Genomic DNA, 26810 nt, shown 5'->3' with positions numbered 1-26810 from the left:
GATGCCTTTATAGTGAAATACAGCCGCTTCTTGTAACGCATCGGAGTCTTGGGTTTTACCTTTTGTTGGTCTTCCCATTGAAGTGCATTTCCATCCTTTTCAAGCCTTTAATATTTTCAGGATATTCTGGCTGTCGAGGCATTGAATTGAATTACGATGTTGTGCATGTATTCAATACAGCTCAAACGCATTTATGAACATTTTAAATAGGAAAGAATGAAATGTATTTAGATATTTTCAATATGACTCACAGCATATAGGGATATAGGAATGTTTCTCTGGTTTTGTTCCTTCCAGAGTGAGGGATCAAATGTTTTTCTCTATTAAAGTGTGATGCTTGGGACGACCCAACTAAAACGGTTGTGTAATGGTTATGGTCAGGGTTAGATCTACGGTTAGAGTAGGATCCCACTTATGATTAAATGATCCAATGATTCAGACAGGACATACATGAGACCTTATTGCAGCATGATAGAACAGTACCTATGAGTTTAGAATTCATTTCATGACTTAAAACGAGTCATTCTAGAGCTGAGACCTTGTGACAGACACGATATTTAAACATATGAACATGAAAATCCTACACTGTATGAACATCATGCAGAGAGGACATATCCACTTTTAAAGTCAGCTGCCTATGATGAAGCGTGAATTATCCGGAACTGACGTAAAAGGGCGAATGATGTGGCACAAATTGGAAATCAATGTGAAATAAATAAGAATAAATAAGTGTTTGCCCTCTTAGATAAATTAAGGTTTGTTTTAGACTGTTCCATGTCAAAGCCAAAGATGAAATCACAGGTGGAACGATAATATTGGTTTGTCTGTCCTTCCAGAGATATCTTCAGCGGCTTCCGGATTGATAACATTATGACAAAGATGGTGGCTAAATGAAGACGTCTAACTCAGGCCATTTACCTTCGAAAGAAATGTCACAGTTCCGGTTTGCTTAAGGGGGTGGCTCTCAATGCGATAGCAGCTGTGTCTTATCGGTTTAGTTCACTGACTGTATATGAACAAAAACAATTAGGCAGTTGGATGTCTTGCTTCCTCTTCCGTCTCAGATTTTGAGCCGTTTCCGCCGCCATTGCAGGTTTGGACTGAGATCAGTGTTTAAGACACTGCCATCCATCCATTCCGGCAGTGGAGAAAACGCATAAACATCCGGCGGCTACACTTGACACAATATTTTGGAATCACAATTTAGAAAATATTCCCAATAACAGCTTGCTTGGACGTAAATATCCACTGTCTGACTACGAATCAGTGAGTGAGGAGGTCGTAGCTAGCACGGTGCTAACCTAGCCAGCTAGCTTTTTAGCTAGAATTCCAGGACTCCGTAGAAGCAAAGGAAAACCGCAATGGCTCAAATACTACCTATTCGCTTCCAGGAGCACCTGCAGGTATGAAAACAATATTGCTAAATACTAGTCGTGGCGAGGGATCGTAACTATCGCACTAAATCCCTCCAGGTCTTTATCGGCTGCTTGACGATTTTCGCTAACTGTTAGCTAGCTAAGCTAACTGTAGCTGGCAGTCCAACACCCGCAGCGAAATGAATGACCTCTCCTCCCCGTTGCCATATTATGCTAGCTAGCTAGCTAGCGAAAAGACTAGCACAGTGAACGTCAACTTTCTGTGGTTGCCATCAAACGTAACGTTAACTGCTTTTATATGATAGCTGCTATTTAGATTTTAATTGGCCTGCTAACTCAAACATATGTCATGTTAAGTAATGGCTAACTACTTAACTAGATAGATACGTTTCTGTTTGACAGTCCATTCAATAACAGCCAGATGGATACATTTAGCTATTTCTGCTAGTGTGACACTGATCTTAGATTACCCCTACCCTGACATTCAAGTGAGGCAGTTGTTCAGTAAACTAAGTTGGTTTAAACAACAGATGTTCTATGGTTAAAACAACACAGCTATCTACAATACCTAGCTAGTTAGTATTATTTATTTTGATGTATTTATTTTTGATGTAGTTAACTATATCTATGGCCATAGGATGATAAAAGGGTAATGGGTTTGAATCAGTACAAATGGATAGTTACAGTACAAATTATCATCAACATAAAATCTTAATCTCTGCAATGATCATTAACCTGTGCATGAGCCTTAAGGTCTGTTAGCCCACTGATCTAAAGTGTTGGCATTAGTTCCAGGATAGGAGCCAACACGTTTTCAGGTCTCAGACAAGATCACTCACTCACTCATCATGCAAGTGTAGTTCACTGAACCACCTCTGCTACACAGTCACACTAGCAATTGTTTTTTTCAATCAAAATCTTTCTAACAATGTAATAATTCAATTTCCTTTAGCTCCAGAACCTGGGGATCAACCCAGCTAACATTGGATTCAGCACCCTGACTATGGAGTCTGATAAGTTCATCTGTATAAGAGAGAAGGTGGGCGAGCAGGCACAGGTTGTCATCATTGATATGGCGGACCCCAACACTCCCATCCGTAGGCCCATCTCTGCAGATAGCGCCATCATGAACCCTGCTAGCAAAGTTATTGCCCTCAAAGGTAAGGACTTCCACTGAGCCTGACTTGTTTCCTTTGACTGAACTAATATGTACAGAGGCTGTGGTTTTAACAACTTAATTCATCCAAACTAAGTGGTTAACTTCAACTTTATTGACTGCTGTAGGCCATCATTTCCCTATGTGTTGCTGTCCTAATATTAAAGGGAGTTTGTGTACGTACGATTTTGTTTGTCAGCAAGTTATTGATCTAGGCCTGTCACATTCTCCTTCACCTGTTAATGACCATATACAGGCCTGTCCATTTCTATTTTGTTTTAAAAAATCAGCAGTAAAACTGCTTGTGAGTTGCAATTTATAGTCTACATTTGAAACAATTGAACCCCTTTTGTACACTGATAAAATTGTCATACTATCATGAATGCTTTTTCTATTTTTGCTTGTTTTTGCTCTTTTCGTTTCTTAATGCTTTCTTATATGTTTGCAGACGGTGAGTTGGATTTTATATATCATGAGTTGTGGAAGTTGTAATCATGTTTGCACTGTGTTGGAATGTCTGCCCAGTACTGTATATGTTCTGTTTACATAGGAAAGAGTGTTAGAAAGTAGAATGGAAGCACAAGGGGATTGATTTAAAGAACAGGAGGCTATAGGGTAAATGGCAAACAGAATAGGGAAATTCAAGGGAGTTCATCAAGACCTCTAGGTTTGAGGAAAAAAGGGTTAAAGTAAAAACATCTGAGAATGCCTTGTGCACCTTTTATATTGCACACTACTGTCTCAATGGCGTAGAGGTCAAGGCTAATGCACAGGCTGAGACGGTGAAACATTCCTCTGACGCAAGATCCTTGTGATAACTTTTGATAATGTATTATTCATGCCCCTATTATGACTATATCCAGTTTGAGAGCTGGTCTTGGACTATAGGCCAAAATAGTCATGGTTTGCATGATTTTTGTCAGTGCATCCTGGGCTGCAGTGTAAGAACCTTGCATTTCAGAGACCAAGTGGATTGCAGATTAAACTTCAGGAAAATCAGATATGCAATGCAATATTTCAATACTAGACTATCGTAGCCAAATTAATTTGTATATTTGTGTTTGATTAATATTGATTTGACACTATGTATTCTATAATGTATTCTATTTTAATCGTTCACTTGTCAGACAAGATACACTAATGACCAAAAGTATGTGGACACCTGCTCGTCGAACATCTTATTAAAAAAGAATGGTAATTAATATTGAGTTGGTCCCCCCTTTGCTGCTATAACAGCCTCCACTCTTCTGGGAAGGCTTTCCACTAGATGTTGGAACATTGCTGCGGGGACTTGCTTCCATTCAGCTACAAGAGCATTAGTGAGGTCGGACACTGATGTTCGGCGATTAGGCCTGGCTCACAGTCGGCGTTCCAATTCATCCCAAAGGTGTTAGATGGAGTTGAGGTCAGGGCTCTGTGCAGGCCAGTCAAGTTCTTCCACACCGATTTCGACAAACCATTTCTGTATGGACTTCGCTTTGTGCACGGGGGCGTTGTCATGCTGAAACAGGAAAGGTCCTTCCCCAAACTGTTGCCACAAAGTTGGAAGCACAGAATTGTAGATAATGACTTATGCTGTAGTGTTAAGATTTCCCTTCACTGGCTCTAAGGGGCTTAGCCCGAACCATGAAAACAGCCTCAGACCATTATTCCTCCTCCACCAAATATTACAGTTGGCAGTATGCATTGGGGCAGGTAGCATTCTCCTGGCATCAGCCAAACCCAAATTTGTCTGTCGGACTGCCAGATGGTAAAGCGTGATTCATCACTCCAGAGAACCCATTTCCACTGCTCCAGAGTCCAATGGCAGCAAGCTTTACACCACTCCAGCAGAAGCTTGTCATTGCACATGGTGATCTTAGGCTTGTGTGCGGCTGCTCAGCCATGGACACCCATTTCATGAAGCTCCCGACGAACAGTTATTGTGCTGACGTTGCTTCCAGAGGCAGTTTGGAACTCTGTAGGTAGTGTTGTGGCTGAGACCAGATGATTTTTACGTTCTACGTGTTTCAGCACTCGGCGGTCCTGTTCTGTGAGCTTGTGTGGCCTACCACTTCACGGCTGAGCAGTTTTTGCTCATAGACGTTTCCATTTCACGATAACAGCACTTACAGTTGACCTGGGCAGCTATAGCAGGGCAGAAGTTTTACGAACTGACTTGTTGGAAAGGCGGCATCCTATGACGGTGCCACGTTGAAAGTCACTGAGCTCTAAAGTAAGGCCATTCTACTGCCAATGTTTGTCTACGGAGATTGCATGTCTGTGTGCTTGATTTTATGCACTTGTCAGCAACGGGTGTGGCTGAAATGGCCAAATTCACTAATTGAAGGGATGGCCACATACTTTTGTGTGTACATACCAGTCAAAAGTTTGGACATACCTAATTATTCCAGGGTTTTAACTTATTTTGACTATTTTCTACATTGTAGAATAATTGTGGAGACATCAAAATGATGAAATGGCACATGGAATCATGTAGTAACCAAAAAAGTGTTAAACAAATCAAAATATATTTGAGATTCTTCAAAGTAGCCACCCTTTGCCTTGATGACAGCTTTGCACACTCTTGGCATTCTCTCAACCAGCTTCATGGGGTAGTCACCTGGATTGCATTTCAATTAATAGGTATGCCTTAATTTGTGGAATTTCTTTCCTTGATGCGTGTTGGGACACGGTAGGGGTGGTATACAGAAGATGGCACTATTTGGTAAAATACCAAGTCCATTTTATGGCAAGAACAGCTCAAATAAGAAAAGAGAAACGACAGTTCATCGTTACTTTAAGACATGGTCAGTCAATCCGGAAAATGTCAAGAACTTTGAAAGTTTGTTCAAGTGCAGTCGCGAAAACCATCAAGCGATATGATGAAACTGGCTCTTATGAGGACCACCATAGGAAAGGAAGACCCAGACTTAACTCTGCTGCAGAGGATAAGTTCATTCGACTTACCAACCTCAGAAATTGGCAATTAACTACACCTCAGATTGCAGCCCAAATAAATGCTTCAGACTTGATGTAACAGACACTTCTCAACATCAACTGTTCAGAGGAGATTGCATGAATCAGGCCTTCATGGTCAAATTGCTGGAAAGAATCCACTACTAAAGGACGCAAATAAGAAGACTTTCTTGGGCCAAGGAACACAAGCAATGGACATTAGACCAGTGGAAATCTGTCCTTTTAGGTATGATGAGTTAAAATGTGAGATTTTTGGTTCCAACCGCCGTGTCTTTGTGAGATGCAGAGTAGGTGAATGGATGTTCTCCGCATGTGTGGTTCCCACTGTGAAGCATGAAGGAGGAGGTGTGGGGGTGCTTTGCTGGTGACACTGTCAGTGATTGACTTATTTAGAATTCAAGGCACACTTAACCAGCATGGCTACCACTGCATTTGGCAGCAATATACCATCCACTAAGCGCAAACCAGGTGGGGACTATCATTTGTTTTTCAACAGGACATTGATCCAAAATGCACCTCCAGGCTGTGTAAGGGCTATTTGACCAAGAAGGAGTGTGATGGAGTGCTGCATCAGATGACCAGGACTCCACAATCACCCGGCCACAAACCAATTGAAATGGTTTTAGGATGAGTTGGACCGCAGAGCGAAGGAAAGGCAGCAAACAAGTGCTCAGCATATGTGGGAACTCCTTTAAGACTGTTGGAAAAGCATTCCAGGGGACTACCTCATGAAGCTGGTTGAGAGTACAAAGCTGTCATCAAGGCAAAGGGTGGCTAACACTTTTTTTGATTACTACATGATTCCTTATGTGTTATTTCATAGTTTTGATGTCTTCACTATTTTTCTCCAATGTAGAAAATAAGAAAAACCCTTGAATGAGTAGGTGTGCACAAACTTTTGAAATGGTACTGTGTATATACAGTGGCAAGAAAAAGTATGTGAACCCTTTGGAATTACTGGGATTTCTGCAAAAATTGGTCATAAAATTTGATCTAATCTTCATCTAAGTCACAACAATGGACAAATACAGTCAACTTAAAATCGTATCATTGTTTGTGTGTTATTAGTTTGTCTTTATTTAAGACACTGTGTAAACATTCACAGTGCAGGGTGGGAAAAGTATGTGAATCCTTGGATTTAGTAACTGGTTGACCCTCCTTTGGCAGCAATAACCTCAACCAAACGTTTTCTGTAGTTGTGGATCAGACCTGCACAACAGTTAGGAGGAATTTTGGACCATTCCTCTTTACAAAACTGTTTCAGTTCAGCAATATTCTTGGAATGTCTGGTGTGAACTGCTCTCGAGGTCATGCCACAGCATCTCTGTCCGGTTGAGGTCAGGACTCTGACTGGGCCACTCCAGAAGGCATATTTTCTTCTGTTGAAGCCATTCTGTTGTTGATTTACTTCTGTGATTTGGGTCGTTGTCCTGTTGCATCACCCAACTTCTGTTGAGCTTCAATTTTCCAACCTTTTGGACAGGCCTAACATTCTCTTGCAAAATGTCTTGATAAACACGGGCGTTCATTTTTCCATCGACGATAGCAAGCTGTCCAGGCTATGAGGCAGCAAAGCAGCCCCAACCCATTATGCTCCCTCCCCCATATTTTACAGTTGGGATGAGGTTTTGATATTGGTGTGCTGTCTTTTTTTTCTCTCTACACATAGTGTTGTGTGTTCCTTCCTTCCAAACAGCTCAACTTTTTAGTTTCATCAGTCCACAGAATATTTAGCCACTAGTGCTGTTGAACATTCAGGTGCTCTTTTGCGAACTTCAGATGTGCAGCAATGTTTGTTTTTTTGGACAGCAGTGGCTTCTTCCGTGGTGTCCTCCCATGAACACCTTTCTTGTTTAGTGTTTTACATATCGTAGACTCGTCAACAGATGTGTTGGCATGTTCCAGAGATTTTTTTAAAGTCTTTAGCTGACACTCCAGTATTCTTCTTAACCTCATTGAGCATTCTGCGCTCTGTGCTCTTGCAGTCATCTTTGCAGGACGGCCACTCCTAGGGAGACTAGCAACAGTGCTGAACTTTCTCCATTTCTTGACAATTTGTCTTACCGTGGACTGATTAACATCAAGGCTTTTAGAGATACTTTTGTAACCCTTTCCAGCTTCATTCCAGTCAACAATTCTTAATCTTAGGTCTTCTTTGATCTCTTTTGTTTGATGCATGGTTCACATCGGGCATTTCTTCATGTGAATAGCAAACTCACATTTTTTTTATTTTTTATATTGAAGGGCAGTTCTAACCAGCATCTCCAATCTCATCTCATTGATTGGACTCCAGGTTAGCGGAGTCCTGACACCAATTAGCTTTTGGAGAAGTCATTAGCCTAGGGGTTCACATACTTTTTCCAACCTACACTGAATGTTTAAATGATGTATTCAATATAGACAAGAAAAATACAATTAGTGTGTTATTAGTTTAAGCACACTGTCTATTGTTTTGACTTAGAGGAAGAACAGAATTCCAGGTAATTCCAAAGGGGTCACATACTTTTTCTTGCAATTGTATAATGTAAGTGATCAATGTGTCATTTCTCTTTGCATTAGATGGGCTAGTTTTATTTTTTTTAATGTAGCTCTGTGATTTGTAGTCCAGGTGTATAGCGTTACACAACAGGAAATGCAGGCCTATAGACTTTTGAGTGGTGAAATTTGAAAACAATAGCAGGTTCATAGGCTACGGACAGAGGAAATTAATGAATAGGAAACCCTTTCCTTGCTCCAATAATAAGCCAGTGATTGGAAAGCCTGAAATGGAATGGTTGTCAGTCAGTGCATCCAAAGACACTTCTCGTACGTCATCACATCAGTTTGTGTTTTGTGGTCTTGCGTTAATCAGCATTCAGACCCAACCCCAAACTCCTTAATTCATCTCAGGATGAACTTACTGCAGTTAGGAATCCTGTAGAGCTGCTTGAACTCCTTGAAGTTCACCTATGACTAGGCACATACAATATTAGGACTTTTTACTAGTAATTAATAGAAGGACCTTATACAGTTCCTTCAAAGTATTCATACCCCTTGACCTATACCACATTTAGTTTTTACAGCCTGAATTCAAAATTGATTACAAAAAATCTCACCCATCTACACACAATACCCCATAATGATAGTGAAAACATGTTTTTAGAAATGCTTGCAAATTTATTGAAAATAAATACAAGTATTCACACCCCTTTGCTATAACACTCCAAATTGAGCTCAGGTGCATCCAGTTTCCTTTGATCATCCTTGATATCACTACAATTTGATTGTAGTCCACCTTTTGGACAATTCAATTGGTTTGACATGATTTAGAAAGAAACACCTTTCAATATAAGATCCTATAGTTAACAGTGCATGTCAAAGCAGAAACTATACTGTGAAGTCCAAGGATTTGTCAATAGATCTCCACAATAGAGTTGTGATGAGGCATATGTCTGGGGAAGGGTATTAAACCATTTCTAGTGTGTTTTTAACATTTCCAAGGGCACAGTGGTCGCCATCATTGGCAAATGGAAAAAATATGGAACTACCCAGACTCTGCATAGAGCTGGCCATTCGACCAAATGAAGCAACCGTGCAAGAAGGACCTTGGTCAGGGAGGTGATCTAGAACCCAGTGACCACTGACAGAACTATAGAGTTCGTTGACTGAGATAGGAGAAGCTGCCAGAAGGACAACCGTGTCTACAGCACTACACCAATATTGGCTTTATTGGAGAGTGGCCAGACGGAAGTCACTCCTGAGAAAAACGCACATGACCGCACATCCGGAGTTCGCAAAAAGGCACGTGAAAGTCTAAGAGCGTAAGTCAAAAGATTTCTTTGGTCTAATGACAAATGTAACTCTTTGGCCTGAATGCAGAGAGCTATGTCTGGAGAACCAGGCTTATCACCCTTCTAACACCATCCCTACATGAGGCATGGTGATGGCAGCAGTATGCTATGGGGATGCTTTTCAGCGGCAGGGACTGTGAGACTGGTAAGGATGGAGGGAGCAATGAATGGAGTCAAATACAGGCAAATCCTTGCTGAGAATCTGCTTCAGAATGCAAACGACCTTAGACTGGGGACAAGATTTATGTTTCAACAGGACAATGACCCTAAGCATTCAACCAAAGCAACGCTGGAATGGCATCAGAACAAGAATGTGAATGTTCAGACTTGAATCCCATTGGAAATCTGTGGAATGACTTGAAGATTGCTGTTCACTACTGCTCCCCATCTAACTTAACAGTGCTTGAGGGAATGGGAGAATCTCAAAATCCAGATGTGCAATGCTGATTGCACATACCCAAGACAACTCAAAGCTGTAATTAATCACTGCCAAAGGTTATTCTACAAAGTATTGACTCGGGTGTGAATACTTATGTAAAATAGATATTTCTGTATGTCATTTTCAATAAATTAGCAACATTTCAAAATATCCTGTTTTCCCTTTGTCATTATGGGGTATTGTGTGTAGATGGGTGAGAAATCTATTTACCCCATTTTCAATCCAGGTTGTAACACAACAAAATGTGGAATAAGTCAAGAAGTATGAACTTTCTGAAGGCACTGGTTTGTAAGTTATCAGTTCACCCAGTCACTAGTGGTTGCTGTTTATTAGCCTCATGTGGATTGGTGATGTCTTTTATCTTTTTTTTGTATTGGATCTTTTCCTTCCTGAATGCAGATCTTACCACGTTATTGGTTGCCCGTCGTTGTGGTCTTGCTTTCTGCATTGCAAGTGCTGTTTTGTTTGGTCATTTGGTGGCACTCGCACCAAACCATGACTACCACTATTTCTAAATCAAGTGAAATTTGGTATTACAGTATTTTCATTTCCCCTCTAGTTTGTTTGTGTGTGGTGGTTAGTAGTTTACATTAGTTAGTGGAGATACGGTGTTAGATCATCATATTGCTAAACCTTTTAATGTGTGAATTTTCAGCGGCAAAAACCCTCCAGATTTTCAACATTGAGATGAAGAGCAAGATGAAGGCTCACACCATGACTGATGACGTCACTTTCTGGAAGTGGATCTCCCTCAACACTGTAGCACTGGTCACAGACAACGCCGTCTACCATTGGAGCATGGAGGGAGACTCCCAGCCAGTCAAAGTCTTTGACAGACACTCCAGCCTAGCAGGCTGTCAAATCATCAACTACCGCACTGACGCCAAACAGAAATGGCTGCTTCTCATTGGGATTTCAGCACAGGTACTGAAATAGAGGGAATTAGATTGGATTTATGGTTGACGCTAGCTGTATTCTCCTGAAGTGACTTGAGTTTTTATTTTTTAAATGAGTTTGTCATAGAAGTTAATCCGTGTGAGTGTCTACACTAATGTACAGCAATACACTGACCTGATAGATGCTAATAACTTGCTTTTTGGCTGTTTTGAAGCTTGCACAGTTATGAAATGTTGTGCCCTGATAAGGCTTAATGTACCACTGGAAAATACTGCTGTAGCACAAGCTCTTGTACAGTATGTGTATTCCTTCATTTCAGCAAAACCGTGTGGTGGGAGCCATGCAGCTGTACTCTGTGGACAGGAAGGTGTCCCAGCCCATTGAGGGCCACGCCGCCGGCTTCGCCCAGTTCAAAATGGAGGGTAACACAGAGGAATCGACACTGTTCTGCTTTGCTGTCCGAGGGCAAGCTGGAGGAAAGGTAGGAATCTCCACTCAGCATGGACATGGAGTACTCAGGGAGGGCTGGAATGGAATGGAAAAAGAAAAATGAGCTGGGAGATGTCTCATATTTTTTTTTCCCTCTGAATGTGTTTTTGCTTTTCTAGTTACACATAATTGAAGTGGGAACCCCACCAACAGGCAATCAGCCGTTTCCAAAGAAGGCAGTGGACGTGTTCTTCCCTCCTGAGGCCCAGAATGACTTCCCTGTAGCCATGCAGGTACTAGAACCACTTCACAGACAAGAACTCAAACCTGTTCCGTACAGTCATGCAGGCCCTCTGCATTAATACCTGTTATGATACAGCTTCTGAAGCCTTGTCCCTGCTCTCTGTCCTCTAGATCAGCTCTAAGCAAGATGTTGTCTTTCTCATCACCAAATATGGCTACATCCACCTGTATGACCTCGAGACTGGCACCTGTATCTACATGAACCGGATCAGCGGGGAGACCATCTTTGTTACAGCCCCACATGAACCAACCGCTGGCATCATTGGAGTCAACAGGAAAGGACAGGTAAGTCTCCACTGGGTAAATGGGAGTGTTTTAATCCTTTTATCAGGAGTAACCAGATGCCAATGGGCTGATCTTTGCGTTTCCTGTCCAAAACGCACAGAGCCATTAAATATTCAGGAGGATGGAAAGCTGATCCATGTCTGTAGAGCCTACTGCTCCAGCTCTCCTCCTCAGAATTTACAAACACTGTATACTGTACCTGTGTGATGATGACTTGAGAGTCCCATATATGTGACAGTGGAAAAACAGGGTGTGTTTGTGTGGAAGTGTGCTTTTGTCGATTTTTATTTAATTTAACTAGGCAAGTCAGTTAAGAACAAATTATTGTTTTCAATGACGGCCTAGGAACAGTGGGTTAACTGCCTTGTTCAGGGGCAGAACGACAGATTTTTACCTTGTCAGCTCGAGGATTCGTTCTTGCAACCTTTCGGTTACTAGTCTATCGCGCTAACCACTAGGCTACCTGCCGCCCCGCCCCTGCCGTCTGTCTGTCTGTGTCGGTCGGTCGGTCGGTGACCTTGGCTGAGGGAAGCCTTGTTTAATACTTATCTAACGGCACCTCCAGCAGAGAGCAGCATGTGAAACACAGTTGGAGATCCTGCCAGGCGTCCTAATCTCCTTAAAGCTCCTGGCTCTCTAACCCTCCAGTCTGCTGCTCCTTTACATCTTAATGTAACACACACACACACTGCTCCATGGGGATGTCTATCTGTGTAGTTAAATCAAAAATGCTATTCTCTAGTCTAGCAACATTCTTTTTACACGTTCAGTTAAATTCTGAATAAATATGTGCGTTTAACAAAGGAATTATATAACGGTTTTGTTACATTTGTCAGTACGTATAAACGAATGTAATAGTACACATATTTTCATGTCTGTATAGGAGTGGGCTCTCTAACCCTGTCTGTGTGTTAATGTGTTTGTCCAGGTGTTGTCAGTGTGTGTGGAGGAGGAGAACATCATCCCCTACATCACCAACGTGCTCCAGAACCCAGACCTGGCCCTGCGCATGGCCGTGCGCAACAACCTGGCTGGGGCCGAGGAGCTGTTCGCCAGAAAGTTCAACACCCTGTTCGCTGCAGGGAACTACTCTGAGGCTGCCAAGGTGGCCGCCAACGCTCCCAAGGTACTGCCAATGCACCAAAATGCCCAAGCAATGAAAATCATGATCTGGTAAATGTTTTTTGGATGATATTTCAGCTGTCTTGTGTATAATAAGGTTTCTACTACTACGGTCTTCTATGTATCATGTTCACATTTTTTGAAAGTCAAAACGCTCCTTTCCTCCTCCTCCCCAGGGTATCCTGCGTACCCCGGACACCATCCGTAAGTTCCAGAGTGTGCCGGCCCAGCCGGGCCAGACCTCTCCACTGCTGCAGTACTTTGGCATCCTGCTGGACCAGGGCCAGCTCAACAAGTTTGAGTCTCTGGAGCTGTGCAGGCCCGTCCTACAGCAGGGACGCAAGCAGCTGCTGGAGAAATGGCTCAAAGAGGACAAGGCAAGGAAACTATAGTTATCATAATAAACTGAGACTATAGTTGTCTCTTAGTGTTGAGTTTGGATGTTCAACGTTGAGCTTAACAGTTTTATGTTCCAATTATGTATTGCTCAACATATAGCAGTGCTCTAATCAAATATCCCTATAACTATTGGGCTGGTTAGGACTTTATTTGAGACAGTGTTGGTTAGGGATTTACAGCTTGTAATGTGTGAATGAAAATTGCATGTCTTTTTTGCAGCTGGAGTGTTCAGAGGAGCTGGGGGACCTGGTGAAGTCAGTGGACCCCACTCTGGCCCTCAGCGTCTACCTCAGGGCCAACGTGCCCAACAAGGTCATTCAGTGTTTCGCTGAGACCGGACAGTTCCAGAAAATTGTCCTGTACGCCAAAAAGGTTAGTTGTGGTGTTTGTATTTCTATCGACAAGTCCTTTCCAATATAATATTTGACTTGACACAAAATGGAATTGTTTAATATGGTCAAATTAGATTGTATTCAGTTTTTAAATAACGGATGTGTTTTTCCTTATTTCCCTTCTAGGTGGGCTACACTCCAGACTGGATGTTCCTGCTAAGGAATGTGATGAGGATCAGTCCAGAACAAGGCCTGCAGTTCTCCCAGATGCTGGTGCAGGACGAGGAGCCACTGGCCGACATCACACAGGTCAGATGGCCAAACGTCTTCACCACCTCAACCCTTTTATCGTCCTATTTCCCTTACATTTTCTGAAGGAAAAAAACCTTGTTCAGTGCTGCGCTGTGAGGTGCTGTATACAGTAACATGATTGATGTGTGGTAGCTGATGTATTGTCTGTCTCCCTGTTCAGATCGTTGACGTGTTTATGGAGTATAACCTGATCCAGCAGTGTACCTCCTTCCTCCTGGACGCCCTGAAGAACAACAGGCCTGCTGAGGGGCCTCTGCAGACACGCCTGCTGGAGATGAATCTGGTCCACGCTCCACAGGTACACACATCACACCCCATCCCATACAGACCCAACACTTACACAGCAATTGTATGTTTTTTTTAATTTAATTTTATTTTAGTGCCACACTCTTATTTGCTTCTCTTCCACTGACTCATGATGTCATGGATTTTAAATTCATGTATGGTTTTTTTCTGCTTCAGGTGGCCGATGCCATCCTGGGCAACCAGATGTTCACCCACTACGACCGTGCCCACGTTGCCCAGCTGTGTGAGAAGGCTGGCCTGCTGCAGAGGGCTCTGGAGCATTACACCGACCTGTACGATATCAAACGGGCTGTGGTGCACACACACCTGCTCAACCCTGAGGTATAGGACACTATCTAACACAACCACACACTGCATGGAATAGAATGTCCAGGAGTGTTCATGGTCTTGGAGAACAGTGTGTACTTGCTGTGTTTTGCTCTTAATAAACATAACCTTTATCGACTAATGTGTGCATACTGGTATTTCTCCTGTCTGTGCACACTCTGTATGTGTATTGACTCTGTCCTGCAGTGGCTGGTGAACTTCTTTGGCTCCCTGTCAGTGGAGGACTCTCTAGAGTGTCTTCGGGCCATGCTGTCTGCCAACATCCGTCAGAACCTGCAGATCTGTGTCCAGGTGGCCTCTAAGTACCATGAGCAGCTCTCCACCAACTCTCTCACTGAGCTCTTTGAGTCCTTCAAGAGCTTTGAAGGTAAGCAGGCCATACACCTGATGCAAACCACCTAGCCTTGTCCTCACCTGCATGGAACATGCTCATGACTGTCTCAACAACCACATCCTACCTCTCTATCTATGGGGACTAAGTTCTGTCTCTATTCATTCCAGGTCTGTTCTACTTCCTGGGTTCCATCGTTAATTTCAGCCAGGACCCAGAGGTCCACTTCAAGTACATCCAGGCCGCCTGTAAGACGGGACAGATCAAAGAGGTGGAGAGGATCTGCAGAGAGAGCAACTGCTACGACCCCGAACGAGTCAAGAATTTCCTCAAGGTAAGGGAGAAAAGTAGGCATACTGTAGCATGACATCACAGTTCAGCTTACTTCAGTCTTTATTTGTTTAATTACCCTGAAAGCCAAGTCTAGCTGTTAGTTTGATTCTGTGAGCTGATATCAATCTTTCTTCTCTTCACAGGAAGCTAAGCTGACTGACCAGCTCCCCCTGATCATCGTGTGTGACCGCTTTGACTTTGTCCACGACCTGGTCCTCTACCTGTACCGCAACACCCTGCAGAAATACATTGAGATCTATGTGCAGAAGGTACATAAACTCATATTAACCTGCGTAACGGCTTCTTTTTTTTAATACACACATACACCATTGTACGATATGTGAATTTGTGTTTGTGTGTCAGGTGAACCCCAGCCGTCTGCCGGTGGTGATTGGAGGGCTGCTGGATGTGGACTGTGCTGAGGATGTGATTAAGAACCTGATCCTGGTGGTGAAAGGACAGTTCTCCACGGATGAACTAGTGGCTGAGGTGGAGAAGAGGAACAGGTAAGGAGCATGGGGACCGGGAGAGGTTATGTCTCAGCCCAGACTGGCTTTATGCTGTAGTGCATTTAATTGTGACATTACTTCTGAAAGAGAAAGTAGGATGAAGGGGTGCTGTTTGACCAACTTAAGTGTAAATATATCTAGTTTATGAGCGCCTGAAACTTGAAGATGTGTATATATTTGTTGGCTCCAGACTGAAGCTGCTCCTGCCTTGGCTGGAGGCCCGTATCCATGAGGGCTGTGAGGAGCCAGCTACCCACAATGCCCTGGCCAAGATCTACATCGACAGCAACAACAACCCTGAGCGCTTCCTGCGTGAGAACACCTTCTACGACAGCCGTGTGGTGGGCAAGTACTGTGAGAAGAGGGACCCCCACCTGGCCTGCGTGGCCTACGAGAGAGGACAGTGTGACCAGGAGCTCATTAATGTGAGTGGGGAAATAAGAATTACATTTTCACTTGACTAATACATTGAAATGTTAATTTTACACTGTTTGCGTATGTTTTCCCTCAAATACTGATCATCTTACATTTCCTGTACAGGTGTGCAATGAGAACTCTCTGTTCAAGAGTCTGTCTCGCTACCTGGTTCGCCGTAAAGACCCTGAGCTGTGGGCCAGCGTGCTGCTGGAGAGTAACCCGTTCAGAAGACCCCTCATCGACCAGGTATGGACCTGTTCCTGCCTGTTTGAAACGCAAACCTCATCATCCTCACTAAAACCATGGCCCAAAATGTGCTGTGATGTCCCACCTAAACGTTGCTTATATTTCTCACGATGGTTAAATTATTTGTGACTTGTTGACTATAAGTTTGCAGAATGGTGACTGTTCTCTCCATTCTGGAATAATGAATGATGTTTGTTTATCTTTCTTTCAGGTTGTTCAGACAGCCCTGTCTGAGACACAGGACCCAGAGGAGGTGTCAGTCACAGTCAAGGCCTTCATGACTGCAGACCTCCCCAACGAACTCATTGAGCTGCTGGAGAAGATCGTTCTGGATAACTCGGTCTTCAGTGAACACAGGTACTAGGGCTACTGAAGCTCTACTACCTGTGCTCACTGGCAGACTGAGCTGTCCATTGTGTGTCTGCTCTTTCAATACCAGACTTGTTTGGAACTTTAAACTTGTTTTAGTTTGCCATGCTGAGGAGAGTTCATCTGTGTTTTTATTCAGAAACCTGCAGAACCTGCTGATCCTGACAGCCATCAAAGCGGACCGTACCCGTGTGATGGAGTACATCAACCGCCTAGACAACTACGACGCCCCCGACATCGCTAACATCGCCATCAGTAACGAGCTCTTCGAGGAGGCCTTCGCCATCTTCAGGAAGTTTGACGTCAACACATCCGCCGTGCAGGTCAGCGGTTGAGTCTTTTGCTCTGGCAAATGGACCATTGACCAAAATGTTGCTTGTTCAATTCCCGTTGTGGGCAATGCTACCTTTCTGTCTGAATTCTATGGATTAAGAGGTAAACTTGACAAAAGTTCTTTCTGTGTTTTTAGGTTCTGATTGAGCACATTGGGAACCTGGACCGGGCCTACGAATTTGCTGAACGCTGCAACGAGCCTCCGGTGTGGAGCCAGCTGGCCAAGGCTCAGCTGCAGAAGGGTCTGGTGAAGGAGGCCATCGATTCCTACATCAAGGCTGATGACCCCTCTGCCTACATGGAGGTGGGCCAGGCTGCAGCCCAGAGTGGTAAGAGACAAGAAAATGATCTACGTATTGTCCAGCATACAACCAACATTAGGGTTTTTCAATGTAGGCTTGTTATTGGAGGTGAAGGTATTCACTTGCATCCAATTTGGGGGGAAAGTAGTCTGGGCACCAGTCTCTAACATTCCACTCCTTGTGTCATATTCCAAAGAGACTGGACTTTTTGCAATCTCAAAGTTGCAGAAACCAGGCTAGGAGAAAAGGGTTTAGTGAAGTAAATCTAAATGTTCCTCTACCATCCTCAGGTAACTGGGAGGACCTGGTGAAGTTCCTTCAGATGGCCCGTAAGAAGTCCCGTGAGTCCTACGTGGAGACAGAGCTCATCTTCGCCCTGGCCAAGACCAACCGCCTGGCTGAGCTGGAGGAGTTCATCAATGGACCCAACAATGCCCACATCCAACAGGTACTCTACCAACACAAAATACACATACTGGCGCATACACACACCGGCATACCCCCACACAGGTTTACCTGACACATCCTTCTCCATCACTGCTGGCCAGTATCATACCTTTTCTTATGAAGTATTTCTCTATTCCAGGTGGGTGACAGGTGTTATGATGAGAGGATGTATGATGCGGCCAAGCTGCTCTACAACAACGTGTCCAATTTCGGGCGGCTAGCGTCCACCCTGGTCCACCTGGGAGAGTACCAGGCCGCCGTGGATGGAGCCCGCAAAGCCAACAGCACCCGCACCTGGAAAGAGGTGTGCTTTGCCTGTGTGGATGGAAACGAGTTCCGCCTGGCCCAGATGTGTGGCCTGCACATAGTTGTCCATGCTGATGAACTGGAGGAGCTCATCAACTACTACCAGGTAAGGCCCATTTGGTTCAATTACTACCAATATTCACTCTCATAGCAATTGCCTTATCCTGGCCAGAGTTAAAGAAAATCATTTACCAAATCGTACCATAGCATGTGATAAATGTGTTTTTAATGGTCCTGTGTTGATTGAAGATGCCATGGTTGTGTTTATCTCCAGGACCGTGCTTACTTTGAGGAGCTGATCACCATGCTGGAGGCAGCCCTGGGCCTGGAGCGGGCTCACATGGGCATGTTCACCGAGCTGGCCATCCTCTACTCCAAGTTCAAACCCCAGAAGATGAGGGAGCACCTGGAGCTCTTCTGGTCCAGAGTCAACATTCCAAAGGTAAGAGAGAGGAAGAACGCTACGAGATAGATGTCTATATGCAAGCAGATTGAAATGATCTGCATAGTCTTTATATTTTCATATTTGTTCATATGTTATTTGAATGCAGCAATGTGTGTGATTTAGTGATTGTATCTTTGTGTGCTGTTTTGGGGTGGGTGTAGATAATGTTAATGTGTGTGATTGTATCTGCAGGTCCTGAGGGCTGCAGAGCAGGCCCACCTGTGGGCGGAGCTGGTCTTCCTCTATGACAAGTATGAGGAGTTTGACAACGCCATCCTCACCATGATGAGCCACCCCTCAGACGCCTGGAAGGAGGGACAGTTCAAAGACATTGTCACCAAGGTAACTGACTGACTGCAACAACACACAAGCTCAGCATTGACTGCATGTCATGTTTTAGATTTGCAAACATTTCGTATTGGTCATTCAAGGACAAGTTGTCATGATGTATTCCTTGGTCATTGTATTAGGCCAAGTATTTGTCACTGACTAGATATCCACATCCTGCAGCTAATTGTATGAGGCTTTGTGATTTCAGGTGGCTAATGTGGAGTTATACTACAAGGCTATCCAGTTCTACCTGGAGTTCAAACCATTGTTACTGAACGACCTGCTCATAGTGCTGTCACCACGACTCGACCACACCCGCGCAGTCAACTTCTTCATGAAGGTACTAGGATGCTACTCTGTCCATACTTGATAGCTTCTTGTATGTCAATCTTTGGCATTCAGAATGACCTGCTTGACTGTCCACTGACTGGACTTTTCTCTGTCCACCTCCAGACCAAGCAGCTGTCACTGGTCAAGCCGTACCTGCGGTCAGTGCAGAACCACAACAACAAGGGTGTCAACGAAGCACTTAACAACCTCTTCATCACAGAGGAAGACTATGCGGTACTAAGATCTTGTAACATAAGCTTAGTTTTGCATACTTTGGAGAAAATAATCTGTGAAAACTGAAATTACCATTGTGAAAAGAGAAAGTTCCGTTGTTGAAAGAAAGTGCATTCATTTTCTGTCATGCAGAAATGACTTTCTCTCTTGTTGTTACTCCTCTGTCCTGTCCAGGCCCTGCGTGCCTCCATCGATGCCTACGACAACTTTGACAACATCACCCTTGCCCAGGGCCTGGAGAAGCACGAGCTGATTGAGTTCAGGAGGATCGCTGCCTACCTCTTCAAAGGCAACAACCGCTGGAAGCAGAGCGTGGAACTCTGCAAGAAGGACAAACTCTACAAGGTCCAGCTTCTCCTCAACTTTATATCAAATACTAATATTTTGTCTAAAGACCAGTGATCATCAGCTCACACATACCCATGCTGCTGCTGTTTTTTGTAAAATGTGTGGATCATAACATTGCTTTTAGATATGTCACTGTCTGAATTCTTTCCCCATGTCTCCCCTGTTTTGATATGTATGTCTGTGGTGTTTTGTGTGTAGGACGCCATGCAGTATGCGTCTGAGTCGAAAGACGTGGAGCTGGCTGAGGAGTTGTTGGCCTGGTTCCTGGAGGAGGATAAGAAGGAGTGCTTTGCCGCCTGCCTCTTCACCTGCTATGACCTGCTGAGGCCTGACGTGGTACTGGAGACGGCCTGGAGGCACAACATCATGGACTTCTCCATGCCCTATTTCATCCAGGTCATGAGGGAGTACCTCTCCAAGGTGGGTTAGGTTGGCCATGCCTCGGATGGCAGTTCACCCCATAGGGTATTTTATATAGAGTCTGGTAAGGGTTTTTGTGCCTAAGTTATCAGTGTCTACAGTGAAAAGTAGGTACTGTTAACATGAGGCAATTTGTTGTCAGGTGATGTTTTTAATGTACCAATTTACCTTTTTGAGGAGGTCACCTTTTAGGATCTTGTAAACAACCACAACTTCAGCCGATCACATCCTGTTCCGTTTCTCTCGATCATGTGACCGGTAATCATGTGTTCTGTTTTGATTTGGGTTTTCATCTCTGCTACTTTTCCATACAAATGTTAACGTCAGGAGATTCATACTACTTAGTATTCTTCCATGCCACATATATTTGTCATATGGCAAGAAATATCACTTCTTGTGGTAGAACATAATGGTAGTATAGGCTATAGTCTGCTGGAATTGAGGACAGACCACTACGTAGACCAATTGTACAAAATTATGCATGTTGTATGATGCTTACTATAATGATATTTTAAAAACAGGTCTGCTGATATAAAATATCTAACTTAAAAGTACCACATTTGTATCAAAAGTGGCTTATTTCCATCTCTCACTTTTTTTTTTGTTTTTTTTTCTTCTCTGATTCCACGTTTGTTTGTTCTCTCTGTTGGGAGAGAGTGTTTTGTTTTTCTCCTTAAGTTGCCTCTCTGAATTCCCTTTCAGGTTGATGCGATTAAGGAAAAGGTGAAAGTCCAGCCATTTCCAGTCATTCTTTTTGACCCTCTGTAGTCTGTAGTTTGGAGGAGTGAAACTAGAGGAAACTGCATGAGTCTGTCCCCTCCCCATGTCACTGCTGCTTTTGACTCCACTCTCCACACCTTGACTAGACCCAGAATGGTCTGGAGTGGGGCTCTCCCACCCTGCCTCTGGGGAGCTGCTGGGCATGCTGGGGTTTGGGATGGCTCTATTAGCTATTGCTCTTTGTTCCAGGGTTGAATCAGTGACTGACCAATCAGGATTCAGGAACTCATTCACCCCAGCAACACCCAAACAGAGGGATGTTTAGTTCCGTTCCATTGAGGCTGCCCACATAAACCAGCAAACTCAGTAACTGTCCAGGAGCAGGAAAGGAGAGCTCTACTCTGGATAACCTACTGTAGTCAGACTACTCTCCCTTAGACCTGTAGATACTAATGAAAAACTACCACTGTCTGTAATATCACTGATCTGCAGTCTGCTGTTGGCTTGAGGCTGTGATAATCTCTACCACTTGCCATTTAGGGGTCAACTTTGGTAGAGTACTGGGGTTTGATGTGTACTGAAATGAATGCTGAAACAGCCCTGGGACCACATTGAATGTGGTCTGACCAGCGCTTAGGGCCAACATTGTTCAATTTTGTTCTTTATAGGGAAGTAATGTAGCCTCATTTGGGCTATGCACAGCTGGAGACAGCTGCAAAGTGGGAGAATAGAACACATTGTGTATGGAGTACCCTCTTATGTAACGGTTTACAGAATTAACTCTCAAAGTAAAAAAATGCCAAGTTTTAGATGTAAATATCCTCAACAAATTGTGACGTGTATGTAGATGTTTTTTTCATTTTATTATATTTGTGTTCCTTTTATTTGTTATATTAGTTGTAGTGTCTTTGCTACTCCAGAACTGTAAAGTGTGGTCTGTTCAATGACAAGTGGGGTACTGTGTGTACATAGTGTGTAGAACGCGTGTAGCATACTTATATTGTATTCGGGGCAAGCATGCGTTTCCCCCTCCCATAGCATAAGCAGCATTTTTGGACAGGCTTGGAGACATTGTTGTTGGCTGTGCCTGCTTCTGGATGCCTTGACTGGCTGTACAAACCATCCCTCCATCCTCTCACTCCCTCCACTGTGGCACACTGCCTTTTTCATGCACTCTTCTAAACAGAAATGATCTAACTGCCGCTTCAGCATGTCTCTTTCCCCTTCAATGAACCTACAGCCTGTTTACCTGTATCTTTAAACAATGTACTGACTGTTTTGCCAGAAGGCAAGTATGTAGAGAACTGAACCCTACGTTGTGATCTGACAGGACAGAAGTATATTCATAGATGACTTATCATGGTTTTGTTGAAGTGATCTTGTGAAGTTTCAGGATGCAGAGGTTGTGTATGTCTCTTATTCAAGATGCTGCTTGCTTGAACCTGTGAATTGTCAGTCTTGCCTTTTCTTTTACAATTCCTGCTCTAAGCTGCTTAACAACTAACCAAGCAGACCAACATGATTAAGATTTCCCTTATTTGCTGGTTATTGACAATTTTAATATAAATATAATCTTTCCATTTAGAACTTTTTATTATCATTGTGGTTTCCAGTTGATTCATTGAATCTGTTTGTTCAACTTCATGGTAGGGAATGTTTTTGTTGTTGGTGTTAGCAATGTGATAGTGCTTGTAATCCCTGGTAGTTAGATTTCTGTGATGTTGGCCCATATTAGAGCTGTTGAAATGGGTTTGGTTCTCTACATACTGTCCAAACACATGGAAATAGATGCATCTGGTGGCTGGATGGTGGGATCATTTTTAATTATTTAATATTTACAGTGCCGTCGGAAAGTATACAGACCCCTTGACATTTTCCACATTTTGTTAGGATTCAGCCTTATCCTAAAATTGATTAAATAGTCCCCCCCCCATTAATCTACACAGAATACCAGATAACAACAAAGCAAAAACAGGATTTCTTTTACATTTTTGTTAATTTATTTTAATTTATTTAATCAATTTTAGAATAGAGTTGTGACGTAACAGCGTGGAAAAAGTCAAGGGGTCTGAATACTTTCCGAAGGCACTGTGTGTATGTATACAGTGCCAGTCAAAAGTTTGGACACCTACTCATTCAAGGGGTTTATTTTATTTTTACTATTTTCTACTTAGTTGATGTTTTCACAACTATTCTACAATGAAATAACACATATGGAATCTTGTAGTAACCAAAAATGTGTTAAACAAATCTAAATATATTTGAGATTCTTCAAAGTAGCCACACTTTGCCTTGATGACAGCTTTGCATTCTCTCAGCTTTTGCTTCATGAGGTAGTCACCTGGAATGCATTTCAATTAACAGGTGTGCCTTGATAAAAGTTAATTTGTGCAATTTCTTTCCTTCTTAATGCGTTATAGCCAATCAGTTGTTGTGACATGGTAGGGGGGTATACAGAAGATGGCCCCCTATTTGGTAAAAGGCCAAGTCCATATTATGGCAAGAACAGCTCAAATAAGCAAAGAAAAATGACAGTCCATTATTTTTTACATTTACATTTTAGCAGACGCTCTTATCCAGAGCGACATACAGTAGTGAATACATACATATTTTTTTTCTTCCCCCGTACAGTCAATATGGAAAATTTCTGGAACTTTGAAAGTTTCTTCAAGTGCAGTCACAAAAATCCTCAAGCGCTATGATGAAACTGGCTCTCACGGGGACCTCCACAGGAGTGGAAGACCCAGAGTTACCTCTGCTGCAGAGGATAAGTTCATTTAGAGTTAACTGCACCCCAGATTGCAGCCCAAATAAATGCTTCATAGTTCAAGAAATAGACCCATCTCAACATCAACTGTTCAGTTGAGACTGCGTGAATCAGGCCTTCATGGTCGAATTGCTGCAAAGAAACCACTACTAAAGGACACCAGTAAGAAGACTTGCTTGGGCCAAGAAACACGAGCAATGGACATTAGACCGGTGGAAATCTGTCCATTGGTCTGGAATCCAAATTTGTGAGACGCAGAGTAGGTGAACAGATGATCTCTGCATGTGTGGGTCCCACTGTGAAGCATGGAGGAGGAGGTGTGATGGTGCTTTGCTGGTCTGTGATTTATTTAGAATTCAAGGCACACTTAACCAGCATGGCTACCACAGCATTCTGCAGCGATACGCCATCCCATCTGGTTTACACTTAGTGGGACTATCATTTGTTTTTCAACAGGACAATGACCCAAAACACACCTCCAGGCCATGGTAAGGGCTATTTGACCAAGGAGAGTGATGGTGCTGCATTAGATGACCTGGCATCCACAATCACCTGACCTCAACCAAATTGACATGGTTTGGGATGAGTTGGACCGCAGAGTGAAGGAAAAGCAGCCAACAAGTGCTCAGCATATGTGGGAACTCCTTTAAGACTGTTGATAAAGCATTCCAGGTGAAGCTGGGTGAGAAAATGCCAAGACTGTGCAAAGCCGTCATCAAGGCAAAGGGTGGCTACTTAAACAAATCCAAATATATTTTATATTTGAGATTCTTCTAACACTTGTTTTGGTTACTACATGATTCCATATGTGTTATTTCATTAGTTTTGATTTCTTCACTATTATTCTACAATGTAGAAAATAGTAAAAATAAAAACCTTTTAAATGATTAGGTGTCAACTTTCGACTGGTACTGTATATATTAGTGTTTTGTTTAGGCTTAGTTGTGTGTATCTAATCTGAAATTAGACTCCTTTACAACCCTAATGCTGGGCTGTCGTGGTCAAGCTTGGTAGCTAGTATCGCCAGTAGCCACTAGTAACAGTGCCTGACTAAAAAACCCTCCCACACACCGTAGCATGGCCTGCCTCTTGTGGCCTGTTTTTTTTTTTTTTTAATCTTGACTTTATTCATCTCTGCCTGTCAGGAATGGTCCCATCGGCCAGCCAGTGAAATAACCCAGAGGTCAGTTATAATGGCATCTCATTAGAGCTCCCCTTGCTGGTTGTGTCTGTGGTTAACATGCTCACCTTTCTTCCTGCCTCTCAGGTCGACAAGCTTGACGCCTCCGAGTCCCTGAGGAAACAGGAGGAGCAGAACACAGAGTCCCAGCCCATTGTTTATGGTACGGTGGCCTGACCTCTACATAACCCTGCCGCTCTATTGGTTGAATATGTTAAAGGGGGTCTATAATGCTTTGAAGTTTTAGCACCTGGGCGGTGTTAACCCTTTGCAGTGTGTTTGTATATTAGTAATCTTGTCACGAAGCTCATGCTAGTGTCCTCCGTGTTTGTGTTGCAGGCACGCCCCAGCTCATGCTCACTTCAGGCCCTGGTCAGGCTGTGCCCCCCCAGCCTGGCTATGGAGGCTACAGCTACCCAGCAGCACCCACCGGCTACAGCCAGCCTCCCCAGCCTGGCTTTGGCTATGGCATGTGAACGCCCACCACCCCTGACCCCTTAGTCACCTGTTTGTCTCTCCTTGTGTTCCTCACCAGCTTACCATGCTCACAATAGAGGATACAAACAAAAAGAAAACCTGCGCTCTTTTAAATTATTTGTATTATGTTCTCCTTTAAAAACTGCAATGGACTTTTATTTGTATTGTTTTGAACAGATATTTGACCACTTTTTTTTTTCTTTTTCACATTCCATATTTGACTACTTAATAACACTTACTTTTAATTATGATTTTTGTGTAATAGTTTTTTTTTATGGGGTTATGTATGTAAGTGGACTTGAGAAAGAAGCAATTAACTTTTTTTGAAGTAGTTGGAGAAGCATCTAATTTGCACTCTGTCGTGAGAAGAAACTAATATAGAAACTCTTAATTTTGATGTACTGAACGTGTGAACAGCTTACATTGTCTATTCGTCTGTCTGTATAATGCATTTCATTATTGTATATTCTGAAAAAAGGTTACATATAATATTTGAACATATATTGCCACTTCAACACTAAGTAACGATAGTATATTCTGCACAGGCGTGTAGCTTTTAAGTTTTAAATGCGTACGGACGTATGTATCTGAGTGTGAATGTGTGTGTGATCTAAATAAGAATTTTAATCCCCCTTGTTCTATACTGGCTCTCCAGTCAACCCCAGTAGATGTTAGTCCTCCTTTGTTGGCTCCGTGTGTTTTAATCTAGGTGACCTTCTGTTGTGCTGTGTACAGTGCTTGTGTGTGAGACTGTGTCTGTGTATGTGCAGGGGGATCGAAGGCTGACTCTTCAGACCCACACGTTTGTATTTACTCACCACCCTCCTTGTGCTGAGGTCTGTGTATGCCAGGTGTTGTGGTGTTCTAGGTCACCATATTTTTGTGTGTACAGAAGAACGATCGTTTTAAAAAAGTGGAGATCCTGCTCGTTGTCCTCCACGGCCCTGTCCCGTTTGGTTCGGTCAGTGCGATTGGCTCTGAGAACAAATGGAGGAATTGGAGGACAGGGCCGTTCTCCTTTGGTGTCCTAATGTCAACTTGTTTAGATCAGTAACACTCCTGTAGGTTATGTATTTCAATGGTTATTATGAAGAATTAGTTCAGTACTACAGCATACAGTTCTTTGTCAAGAATGGTCTGAAATAAAAGCCTGTATTGACCTTGATGTATTCCCAAAGTGCTTCGAGCTGTGTGTGTAAAGTATCATCCTAATCTCGGAACATTCCTTTCTATTATATTAACAATAAAACATTTTCATAAAAAAACATGCTGGAAGAGAAATATAAAAGACTAAAGTCTATCCTGTAGATAAAATATTGGTCCCTGTATGACTGGAAGCTGTTACGCACAGTCAAATTATTTTATCCTACAAAGAAAACATGTCATAATAGAATTTACGTTTTCACATAATCACTTTTTAAGTCTATATAAGCAATCAATTAGTATTTTTCCTTCAATCAGTTGAATAGTTAATGTACACTGCTTAATCAAGGTC

General features: G+C 43.0%; 1 protein-coding gene across 4 annotated transcripts; it reads left to right on the top strand.

The window, feature by feature from the left end:
* Positions 1–893: 893 nt before the first annotated feature.
* Positions 894–26480, top strand: LOC106581108 (clathrin heavy chain 1). 4 transcript variants are annotated; one of them, XM_082966682.1, is made up of 33 exons: positions 894–1403; positions 2329–2536; positions 10415–10683; positions 10976–11137; positions 11265–11378; positions 11500–11673; positions 12602–12799; positions 12972–13172; positions 13414–13566; positions 13713–13835; positions 13999–14136; positions 14301–14465; positions 14658–14838; positions 14973–15136; positions 15279–15404; positions 15499–15641; positions 15835–16069; positions 16185–16307; positions 16519–16664; positions 16816–16999; positions 17146–17338; positions 17602–17759; positions 17898–18170; positions 18339–18506; positions 18702–18851; positions 19048–19179; positions 19293–19403; positions 19578–19748; positions 19950–20171; positions 20874–20894; positions 24804–24841; positions 24926–25001; positions 25178–26480. In XM_082966682.1, the coding sequence occupies exons 1-32, from the start codon at positions 1362–1364 to the stop codon at positions 24954–24956; spliced, it is 4917 nt and encodes a 1638-aa protein (XP_082822808.1). In that variant the 5' UTR covers positions 894–1361; the 3' UTR covers positions 24957–25001; positions 25178–26480. The 4 variants fall into 4 exon arrangements, with proteins under 4 accessions (XP_082822808.1, XP_082822809.1, XP_014018329.1 ...); XM_082966683.1 differs by lacking the exon at positions 20874–20894; XM_014162854.3 differs by lacking the exon at positions 24804–24841 and having other exon boundaries at positions 895–1403.
* Positions 26481–26810: the final 330 nt, after the last annotated feature.

This window comes from Salmo salar, chromosome 20 (assembly GCF_965601325.2).
Source record: "Salmo salar chromosome 20, fSalSal1, whole genome shotgun sequence".
NCBI classification, from domain to species: domain Eukaryota; kingdom Metazoa; phylum Chordata; class Actinopteri; order Salmoniformes; family Salmonidae; genus Salmo; species Salmo salar.
Note: the sequence above shows the minus strand (reverse complement) of the source record. Positions and strands in the feature narration are given on the sequence as shown.